The 11592-nt window shown below is 39.1% G+C and overlaps 1 protein-coding gene across 4 annotated transcripts; it reads left to right on the plus strand.

The window, feature by feature from the left end:
* Positions 1-1397: 1397 nt before the first annotated feature.
* On the plus strand, positions 1398-11301 carry top1a (DNA topoisomerase Ia). Of its 4 annotated transcripts, none has more exons than XM_044349094.1 (21): positions 1398-1560; positions 2062-2086; positions 4297-4398; positions 4576-4684; positions 5101-5153; positions 5255-5350; positions 5464-5533; positions 5700-5791; positions 5958-6073; positions 6195-6316; positions 6423-6545; positions 6725-6912; positions 7004-7148; positions 7494-7637; positions 7821-8006; positions 8092-8160; positions 8361-8475; positions 8682-8809; positions 9459-9553; positions 9660-9809; positions 9964-11301. In XM_044349094.1, exons 4-21 carry the CDS (start codon positions 4622-4624, stop codon positions 10064-10066), a joined length of 2058 nt encoding a protein of 685 aa, XP_044205029.1. In that variant the 5' UTR covers positions 1398-1560; positions 2062-2086; positions 4297-4398; positions 4576-4621; the 3' UTR covers positions 10067-11301. The 4 variants fall into 4 exon arrangements, with proteins under 4 accessions (XP_044205029.1, XP_044205027.1, XP_044205030.1 ...); XM_044349092.1 differs by having other exon boundaries at positions 4297-4393; XM_044349095.1 differs by having other exon boundaries at positions 1412-1460; positions 4297-4393.
* The last annotated feature ends 291 nt before the right edge of the window (positions 11302-11592 follow it).

The raw sequence follows: 11592 nt of genomic DNA on the forward strand, positions 1-11592 counted from the left end.
CATATCGTACGAACAGCCAGGTGCCGGTGAGTATTCTATTATTATACGATGCCAGAGCCAGGAAGCGGGTCAGTAGGATAGTGGCGGACCCATCACACCCAGCTCACTGCCTCATCAGAAAACTTCCATCCGGCCACAGGTTCTGCTCCATCAGGGCCAGGACCACCAGACACATGAACAGTTTTTTCCCTAAGGCCATCACTCTTCTCAACAACTCATCCTAGCTCTGACCTCATCCCCTGCCTGCCCACCATGCACTGTCGCCAATTCAACACACACATACATACACGAACATACACTTACAAACTTTCACACAAACACTGTATTGGACGATAAAACCCCTATTATGGGCCCAACTGTCCTGCCAGGACTGTGCAATAAGTAGCATAATGTAGTATACATTATTACTTAACTGTATATATATTCTTATTCTTAACTTGTATTCTTATTTATGGTTATTTTATCTCCTTCTACTCTCATTTTTACTCAATCTTAGTGCTCTTCTATGTCTTATCCTGCTATTATCTTGTTTCACTGTGCCGTATCACTGAGTCAAAGTCCTGTGTACATTGTGCATTTGGCGAATAAAGCAATTCTGATTCTGATTAATACTGTATCATTTTGTTTCACTATGAATGAAAATGATGTCACTCATTTGTTTTGCAAATGCCACTAGACTAAAAGGAGCATTGTACTGTATATGTATATTCACTGAGTGATAGAAATCTGTTTACTATGTTTACAAAAACTCCCTGCTGCTGAGTATTAGTTTATATTATTCTCTTGCACAACAGTTTCTGTTTTACAGTTTACACTGTCCTTTTGCACTAGTGTCTTGTTTTACAGTTACATTGTCTTTGCACTACTGTCCTGTCTTATAGTCTATATTGTTTTTTCACTACAGTCTTTGTCCCTTGCACTTTTATGTTATGCATAGATTTGTTCAGATTATGTCAATTATGTTTTATGTCTTGTATTTTATGTCTTGCACTGTCTACCTGTTTAACTGTTGCACCAGAGGCCAAATATATATGTGTATATGGATGAGTTGACAGTTGAGAGTCTGAGTCTGAGTCTGAGTCTGAGGGGTGAGTGAGGTCATATTAGTTAAAAGGACAGACCTCTTTTGATGATGATTGTTGTTGTTATTATTATTATTAATATATACAAAGTGCTCCTTCCACTTGCTGTCATTCACCTGTAAGGTTGAATGAATGCATACTACGAACAAGCCAATAAACTGATTAATCAAGTAGAGCACTAGGCCTGGAGCAGCTTGTGCTCCTGGCACATGTGTACGTCACAGAGTGTGACTATCGTGGACCTAAAGAGCAACACGTTTTGTCGAAGGGAGGAGCTACACTACCATTTAAATTGATGCGCATGCGCATTGCTATACAATTGGGACTTGAATCTCTTACACAACCGAGTCATTTCTTCATTCTGCCAGCTTCTCGCCGGTGTGTGGTAACCATACACGTTACTCATTTTTTTAAATTCTTTTACAATCAACCAACGCTTTAGGAAATGAGTGGGGACCATTCCCACAATGAGGATCAGGTAACGTTCAATGTATTTTGTCATGTCATTACTAACTTAGTGGTCATCTCGTAGAGTTTGTTGCTGTGGTTTTTATGTTTGGTTTGACAGGGTAACTTAGCTAACTGAAGAGTGTCCGCTAGCGCGCGTTGGCCGAGTGTGTTTGTAAGCCGACTAATTTTGTTGTTAACAGCCGTCCTGACAGCTTTCATCGTATTTTTATTTGTAATGTGACGGGAAGATGCTGACCAGTTGGCTTTCAGAGTTATATGTGTCCAGGCGTGAAGCCAGAGATAAAGTAGAGTAACGCTACATTTAATTTGGCGTTAGCTGTTAGCCAATGTTAGCTTCGGTATTAGCCGCTAAGTCATATTACCAGCCAGCGTAGCCGAGCTAGCCGAGCTAGCTTGGCTAGCTGAGCAGCTAACAAACTGTCGCTTTAACATCCAGCAAGTTCAAAGTTAGTTAGCCTGCTAGTTAGCTACTACGAAATTTAACACTCATCTGTTTTTGATTTTTCAGATTGACTGTGGCTCTCGGGTCAATGGTAAGTTTTAAGACATGATGCTAATAAGTTATAAGTGGGATTTTCCTCAGATTTTGACATGTCTTCACTGAGAACTAACGTAACGTTGCATTTGATCAGCAGAGGACAGAAATGGCGTCCAGAGACTAAGTCCTCTGTCTCACTCACAAGCGCCTATTGTTCAAAAGGGAGGTCCTGTAAAAGCTTTTCTATAAATTATTTTCTTAATTCGAATCATTATTGGGACACATCTTGAGGTGTTTTATCAGTTTATCGCATTAGATTTTGTTGTTGGAGAGCTTTTAATAGCACATTTCCCACCTGAAAGTGAGGGTTTGGGGGTTGAGGACTTAGTCTCTGCGCCATTTTCTTTTTCGGTGTAGCGGCCTGACTGCACTGCAAGCTGAACCCAGGCTGTGAAGTGCAGATGGCTGTGTGTGCAGGAGAAATGCGAAGGCACAGTGCTTCATTAAGATCCCATGAAGAGTATGTTTTTTTGTTTTTTTTGTTTTTTTTAAATTTTTTTATACGCGGTATGAAATGCGTTTTGATAGCCAAGATTATTTATTATTTCAGCCACAGGGAGTTAACATTCTCCCTGGCTAGGAGAAAGTGGACCATTTTAAGTTGGATCAGTCAACACGTCAAGTCATTAACTTTTATTCATCATCACGTTGTAAGTTGAACAGGGTGTGAGATACTAGGAGGTTATGACAATACTCTAAAGAGTGAGCACGTTTTTGGAGTTTTTAAAGCAATTATCATTTATCAATTTGAGCTATAGAAACCCATACTGAAGAAATATACACAAAGAATTTTTTTTTTTAAGCCAGTTAAGTACTTTTCTAGGTTATATGCTTTTAACACTTACAACCTTCAGCCCTCTTAGAAGAAACCAAACATGGAGTTACTGATTTGTGTTGAGCTTGTCTGTGCATCTTTCTTTCTTTTTTCTTTTCACACGATCATACAGACAACTGACATAAAACACATATAACATAAAGGGCCTTGGCATTACTTCTAGTTGTGAGAGGGTGCAGCATTAACAGGGAAGTTTGACTTTTTACAAACCACTTTGTTGTGGTTCAAATAGATTACATCCTTTTTATTTATTTTTATTTTTTAGTATTCAGCACTGTCATCCATTTACTAGCACATACTGTGCTTTATGCATAACATTTTTGAATGTCAAGCACAACACCTTCCATACATTCCCTAGTTAGTAACCTAAGGCATATATTCTCAATGTATGTATTTAATCTGGGAAGTGAACTGTAGAATTGAGTCTTAATCAACAGTCTGTCAGATAAATTCTTTAGTTTGATGGAGCACAAAAGGAACAGTGATTAGAAATGTATCCGTTGTTTGGCTCTGGGTCTGAGAAGACAACACAAATCAAATCAATCAATCATCCCTGAATAATGTGGTGAATTAATCTAGTTTTATAGTGATAAGTTGAACTGTCTTGGGTTTAGAGAGACTAGACTAGATGAAACTTTTTCATCTCTGAACCCGTAAGCTGTTTTTGTTTGTCCCATGCTCACTTATCAGAGGAATATGGACAACTTGGTTTTTAAGACCTATTTGTGAAAAAGACTGTCAGCTCTGGTTTAAATGTCTTCAGCCTCCTAGAACATGTAGGTGTGATGTGGAGTTTTAGATGGTAAAGTTTGGCTGATAGCTCAAATTTTGATAATTGCCTTTTTTCTTAAACTAAGATGCAAATTCCCCCCCCCCCCCCCCCCCCCCCCCCCCTCCGGCCTACAGATTAAAGCGAGGGTGAAAGACTACTTTGTTCAATTGCATGTTTCAACCTGTCAGTCGTTTTTTATAGTGTATCATAAACAATTACACTCATACGGGCAGTAGGAGGTGCTGTGCTACTGTGTAATATATATTCAGTGTACAGACTGCATTATCAGATTGTGGTGCATGTTCAGACCTTGTGTGCTGCAATTTAATTCATATCTCTACTTGGAAAAACTATGTAAGCTATGTGAGTAGACTTTGAGTGCTTCCTAAGTTGATGTAATAAGAGTATTGTTGTTGTTCTAAACCCATCCACAATAGCACCTGGTCACGGAGAATGCACCTTGTTCGTCTTTACCACTTATATGTAGATTCATACAGGTCATACTTGAATCAAGAGTTACATTATTCAGTCCTTTTTCAGATTATTACATTCTGTCTTGTTCACTTCTAAAGTAGGTGACATTGTTTTCTTCTTGTAGACTCTCACAAGCATAAAGACAAGTATAAAGACAAGGAACACAAACATAAGGACCACAAGAAGGATAAGGAACGGGATAGATTGAAGCATGGCAACAGGTATGGTGTGTGCTTCCAGACTTTTCTTAAATGCATGTTCCCGTCTTAGCCCAGACATCTGATGTGCTGTCTGGTCAGAGTGGACAAGACTTACCACTTGACTACTGTGGTATTTTCTGCATTAAATGGTGGAAGCTAAGACCCTTTTGAATAAATAGTTTGTGTGTTTCTTTAAACTCCAGTGACCACAAGGACTCCTCTGACAAAAAACACAGAGACAAGGAAAAGATGAAGCACAAAGATGGCAGCACAGACAAATACAAGGACAAGCACAAGGAGAAGAGGGAGAAGGTGAATTACCATGCAGATTATTCATGGCAGAATGCAAGTTGTGCAGTATAGTTGTGCATGTAATACTTTTTTTTTTTTTTTTTTGAGTTTGAATTATTCTGCACTAGTGAGCTATTTTAAATCATGTGCTCACATTTATGTCCCTCAACTATTGAGACACTGAGCTTTGTTTATAGCTTACTATTTTTTGTTCATGTGTTTTTGTTTCAATTATGATTTGACAATAGGGAGACAAATCTGTCCTCTGGACATGGAAATGTTTAAAAAAAAAAAAAAAAAATCATGATTATCACAGTTGGAATATTAAGCAACTTCTGGACTGTCATTTAGTTTTTATGTGTATATAGAAAAGGGGAAAAGCCTTAACTGTAACAGGAAATGATAATCCACTAACATCATTGTGTAAACCATTTCAGATGAAGTCCCTTGACGGTAAAGTTAAAAAGGAAAAAGAGAATGGCTTCGCCAGGTATGTCTGGACTCCCATGTTTCTCTTGAGTGCTATATTCAGGATACCAGCAGATGAATTTTTTTATAAAGCATGTCTGATTTGTATATTTTCCTCCTCAGCCCACCACATGTGAAGTCTGAGCCTGAGGATGACTTTTACCACTCCCCTAAACATGAGAGGTCTCTAAAGAGAGAACGAGATGATGATGATAATGAGTGAGTGGCCTATGCCATTAGACTTCTTACATGTCTTTTAATGTTTTTATTTCATAGTGCCAATATACAAAATCTGATCTGTCACGCTTGTAACACATGCTATTGTTTTTCAGCTCTGAATTCAAGCCCAAAAAAATAAAGACTGAAAATGAAAAGAAGGCTAAGAAAAGGAAACAAAATGAGGTAAGCAAAGGTCACGAGCAGACTGCAAACCCAGTGTGTTTTAGAAAGCACAAATTGAAAGGAGCACCTGATGAATCAGAGTCTCAACCTTTTTGTATTTCTGAATTATTTTTTTCTGGCCACCCAGGAGTGAAAGAGCTCAAATAGTTTCTCTTCCCTTTTTTAGGACATTAAGCCCAAAAAGACAAAAGACAAAAAAGGAGAAGTCGCTGATGGAAAAAAGAAAGCAAAAAAAGAGCCAGAGGAGAAGTGGAAATGGTGAGTTACTCATGTCAGCCAGCTGTATGATACATACACGCTAGTTATCAGTGGCGATGGGTCGATTGTGGATGTTTTGCATGCGATTGTTGTATCAACTTATATTTTGTTCCTCTTGTATATTCAAACTTATCATTGAATTGCACTCTTATTTGACTGATTCCAGGTGGGAAGAGGAGAGATACACAGATGGCTCCAAATGGAAGTTTCTGGAGCACAAAGGGCCGGTGTTTGCGCCACCTTATGATCCTGTCCCTAGCAATGTCAAATTTTACTATGATGGTGAGATTCTGTTTCTCTAAGGCACAGTACACGTTTTTACATCAAAGGACATGGTAAATCTACACGATTGTAGCTATAAATGTCCATGGCTGGTTAACACACCTATTTTTGTATATTTTAGGTAAACCCATGAAGCTCAGCCCAGAAGCAGAAGAGGTGGCTACATTCTTTGCAAAAATGCTGGACCATGAGTACACCACAAAGGATATCTTCCGCAAAAACTTCTTCAAAGATTGGAGGAAGGTAGGAAAAATGGCCATCGTAATTTTCTGAACGAAGTCACAAAAGTCTGAAGTCTTATAAAGGTCAAAGATTCCCGTTTTTGAATGTGGTTTGTTTTCTGATACAGGAAATGACTGCAGAGGAAAAGGCTAAGATCACAGACCTGAAGAAGTGCAACTTCTCTGAAATGAGCGAATATTTTAAGGCACAGTCTGAAGCCAGGAAGGCCATGTCAAAGGAGGAGAAACTGGTAAGCTGCTCTGTGTGTGTGTTTTCAGATACCACACAATTTAGGACCCGATCGAAAGTTAAAAATACATCAGCTGTGCTACACAATCAACTTTTTTTTTTTTATTTTTTTTTTTTAATAGCGCTGAATCATGATGGTGGTGATGTAGTTCTGACTTGTTATTTCTCTCCTCCTTGTAGAAAATAAAAGAAGAGAATGAGCGCCTCTTGCAGGAGTACGGCTACTGCATCATGGACAACCACAAGGAACGTATTGCAAACTTCCGCATTGAGCCTCCAGGCCTGTTCCGTGGTCGTGGAGACCATCCCAAGATGGGCATGCTCAAACGACGCATCAGGCCTAAAGACATCATCATCAACTGCAGCAAGTGAGCAAAGCCGCCGCCCCCCCCCATGCTGATGAATTGCTGTATTTAGGGGGTATAATGATTAAATGTTTTATTAATGTGCTCCTCACAGGGACTCCAAGCACCCTGAGCCTCCTCCAGGCACTAAGTGGAAAGAGGTTCGTCATGACAACAAGGTGACTTGGCTGGTGTCGTGGACGGAGAACATTCAAGGCTCCATTAAGTACATCATGCTGAACCCCAGCTCCAGGATCAAGGTAGGCTGACAGCTGTGTTCTGCTCCTTGTTTAAAACGATGTGTAGTAGTTGCCCAGCGTGTGACAACTTTAATCTATGAGTGGTGTTATCTGCACTGATTTTATTTCTGTAGACTTCATTGAAACTTTTCAAGGCCTTTTTATTATTCCAGTTAAAATGAATTATTGCTCAACTGAAATGTGAAATTAAACATCCTAATGACAAGCTGTTAAGTCATGTTTCTCAATGCTTTTGAGCTCATGTGTGTTCATGTGACTGCATGTTTGACACACAAATGGTCCTCTTTAATTCATTAGTTACTCTTGTCTCATTTATCCATGTTTGTTGTTGTTGTTTGTTTGCAGGGAGAGAAGGACTGGCAGAAGTATGAAACAGCCCGCAGACTGAAGAAATGTGTGGACCGCATCAGGAACCAGTACCATGAAGACTGGAAATCCAAGGAGATGCGGATCAGACAGAGGGCTGTGGCACTCTACTTCATCGACAAGGTGAGTCAGATGGATGACTCTTGACATGGAGTGTATACAGCTTGTGGAAGTTAAATCTAGTGTAATTGCTTTTTAACGATGACTAACTTGCAAAGAGGGTTTAGCGGGTGCTTAAACAGTGGCTGGAGTGAGTGTAATTTCTTTGTAAGCCGGCTTTAATCCAGCTGTCCTGATGTGCTCTAGCTGGCTCTGAGAGCGGGTAACGAGAAGGAGGAAGGAGAGACTGCGGACACTGTGGGCTGCTGCTCCCTGAGAGTCGAACACATCAAACTCTATCCAGAGAAGGATGGTCAAGAGTACGTGGTGGAGTTTGACTTCCTGGGTAAAGACTCCATCCGCTACTACAACAAAGTCCCAGTGGAGAAGAGGGTAAGGACAGTCATCTCACTGTAGAGTTGTGTTTTTAGGAGTACAAGCACTGCCTCTGTATTTACATGTGTTCTGCCTCTTCTAGGTATTTAAGAATCTTCAGTTGTTTATGGAGAACAAGGAGCCTGATGATGACCTGTTTGATCGCCTGAATGTAAGCAAAACATAACATGGGAACTATAATATCCTTATTTGGTTTATACATTTTGTTTTGTAGTCTTGACACAAAGTTCACAATTACATTGTTTTATTCAGGAAGTCTGTTACCAAAATAACTTAGAGCACAATGTCAACCTTTGGCACTCGTAACACCAATTTCTTTGTATAATGATTGCACTCATTGTGGTCTTCCAGACTTCTATCCTCAACAAGCACCTTCAGGAGCTGATGGACGGTCTGACGGCCAAAGTTTTCCGTACCTACAACGCATCAATCACCTTGCAACAGCAGCTGAAGCAGCTCACAAGTGGTATGTCTCCACCTCGTAAAGCTTTCTGAAGTCAAAGAATCTAAAACCAGATTAATCAACTAGAGGAAATGAGAAGACGCATGACAACATATCTGAGTTGCATGTTTTGAATTAATCAAATGTGTTTCATGTGGGTTTTTGTCTTGACTACTGTTCAGTGTCATTCTGCATACAGAAAACTGATTGTACTCACTGTCCCTCTCTAGCGGAGGAAAACATTCCAGCCAAGATCTTGTCCTACAACAGGGCCAACAGGGCTGTGGCCATCCTCTGTAACCATCAGAGGGCTCCACCCAAGACATTTGAGAAGTCTATGCAGAACCTGCAGACTAAGGTGAGGAAATGTTTTTGAGACTGGCAAGAATTTGTTTTTGCTGAACCTGAGATGTTTTAAGTTTATATCCTACATTTCATTGGTAGATTTTGCTGAAATGCCATTTAAACTTAGAACTTGACCTTCAATCATCAGTGCTGTAGAAGTTGGATTTTTATATCCCCAGATGCTTTAATCTTTGTATCACCATTCTCAAAGGGAAATTGCTAAATGTTTTGCTCAAGCTACATTGTTGTAGCAAAGCCTTTCCCAATAATGTGTTAAAGACAAAATGCAACAAATGTACAATATTGGGAACACCGAATAATGGATACCGACAATGGCTGTAATGTGGGAGGAAATAATCAGATGTGTTTTTGGATTTAGACCTTTTTATATTTTACAAATGTCATATTGCAAGTATTAGATTTTTGTGAAATAATAAATGTAAGTCTGCTTCAGTTCAGAGCTTTCCTGCTGCATGTCTGTAGTATTATGAAGGCGATATTATAGATATAGGAGTCTTACATGAGTGAAAATTTGGAGGCGTCAGTGTACTTATTAAGTCAAAGTCATGCCTTTTAAGGTGAATTGTTGGAAAGGCATTGAAATTCATTAGAAAGTTCTTGCAGATGTTAAATGTTAACATAATTACCTTCATTTTTCTTAGATTGATGCTAAAAGGGACCAGCTTTCTGATGCCAAGAGAGAACTGAAGAGCGCCAAGGCTGATGCCAAAGTACGCAAAGATGAAAAATCCAAAAAGTAAGTGATCTTTATGAAAATATGGTACAGATGTCATCTACTGGTTGACCTTGTCGACCACATGCATAACCTTCATGTTGTTTGTGTTTCCTGTTTCTCCTTGTAGGACTGTGGAGACCAAGAAGAAGGCGGTTCAGAGGATAGAGGAGCAACTGATGAAGCTGGAAGTGCAGGCAACTGATCGTGAAGAGAACAAGCAGATTGCCCTCGGCACTTCCAAGCTCAACTACCTGGACCCTCGCATCTCTGTGGCTTGGTAAGAGAATTAAATTTTTTTTTTTTAATCGTTTTTCCTTCTGTTGTTGGGAGCAAAGATGCACAAATAATACAAAATGACACAATGAGGATTATTGTGCTATAATAAACTTTGTCCAGCCTAATTTCTGTCTGGTTTTGTCTCTTTTTTTTAGGTGCAAGAAGTGGGGCATTCCCATTGAGAAGATCTACAACAAAACCCAGCGTGAGAAGTTTGCCTGGGCCATCGACATGGCAGATGAGGACTATGAATTTTAAATCCCAGTTTGTGGTTTTAACTATGATACACTCATTTTTTTATCGGATACTTGTTTTTTAGCTTAACTGAATTTTGCTCGATGGCCAGACCTGATAAGGAATTTCAGACAGTTTGAGCAGAAAAACAGCGGCAACATGGTAAGACGAGATGATGATGAGGCCATAATGAAGTGGCAGGAGGGTGTTGGGGTAGTCTAAACATCTGATCTGAGATCAGGCATCAAGGCTGAACTATACCCACAACTGAGCATCAAGGCATAGTCCCAGTAATTGGAAGACCCTTTTACCTTTTCTCTCTCCCTCCTCTGGGACAAAACCTGACAATGCCTGAACTTTGAACTCTGTGGTCCTAATAGCTACTGTAAGAAGCAAAAACAAAAAATGCTTTGTATCATTTTCTTTGTTCACTCGCTCCTGTATTTTAGCCCTTCCATGTATTATTAATGAATTCTATATTTTGATAGACAAAGTTAAATCAAATTCCTTAAATACACCCACACGCCTTTCAAGGAAATGGAAATGTGAGCTCGACTTTTGAGTTGTGTGTGTGCATGTGTGTGTATGAGGGGCGTAACCATGGAAGCTGTCTGTTTGGGTGAATATTTTAAACTGGACTATGTTGAATTGTTTAGCATGAAAGAGGATGTCTGGGCAGGCAAAGGGGAAAATACTGCAACCATTTCAATATTTACTTAAGCAAGCAGAATGTGAATATTTTGTTTTACAGCCTCTATCAGGGACTTCTTTTTCAGTGTAAATGTGAACCAATCATTTTTATCCTTTTGAGTTGCAAGCATCCTCTGACTCTGCATAGCCCTGTCTACATCTGATTTTAACTTAATTTAACGATTGTTCCAAGGAAAAAAAAAAAACTCCCGCATCTGTTACTTGAAGATAATGCTATGATGATGTATTTAAAGTCAATTAATGAAAAGTGTTTTTCTTCCAAGAAGGGTATGTGAGGGATATCAATTTTGCCAAAAATCACCAATCTGTTACAATTTTAGGCAGTTTTTTTAATTGTGTAAAGATTGAGCATAAAGTAATGTAACATTTAATGTGAATTCAGTTCATTTTATTCCACTTGTTCCACTCTTATGATAGGAAAGTTGATGTAAGTAGCTGTAAAGTCAACATCCTATTCCTGTTTTACATTTTTTGTCATAGCCTTGATCATGTTTTGAGTTTTATGCTCATTGTAGGTTGAAAAATGAATAAAACCCTACATGTAAATATTCTGTGTATCTTTTTTTTTTTTTTTTTTTTTTTTTTTTTTCCTTTCTTTCACACATTTTCTCAGGTTTACTTTAACGTTTTCAGAAATGTGATTCTGAAGGCCAGTCTTAAACTCGGACTGAGTTTTAAAAACAAGGCCTGAGCAGAGGCCCCCAAGTAGCACCGCTGCCTGTTGGTTTTGGACTAGCAGCCATGGTGGAGGACTTGCCAGTTATGCCGTCCTCATATTTTGCTTCGTCAAACACATTTGATCTTTTCTAATCACAAAATGAGCAAATATGTTCTCAGCC

This window comes from Thunnus albacares, chromosome 4 (genome assembly GCF_914725855.1).
Source record: "Thunnus albacares chromosome 4, fThuAlb1.1, whole genome shotgun sequence".
In the NCBI taxonomy this organism is placed as follows: domain Eukaryota; kingdom Metazoa; phylum Chordata; class Actinopteri; order Scombriformes; family Scombridae; genus Thunnus; species Thunnus albacares.

Bases quoted from the DNA above. Each gene is read 5' to 3' on its own strand.
- top1a (XM_044349092.1), top strand. From the start codon at position 1,528: ATGAGTGGGGACCATTCCCACAATGAGGATCAG. The intron at 6,317-6,422 runs GTAGGAAAAATG...TTTCTGATACAG, and splicing joins TCTTCAAAGATTGGAGGAAG to GAAATGACTGCAGAGGAAAA. The intron at 6,546-6,724 runs GTAAGCTGCTCT...TCCTCCTTGTAG, and splicing joins TGTCAAAGGAGGAGAAACTG to AAAATAAAAGAAGAGAATGA.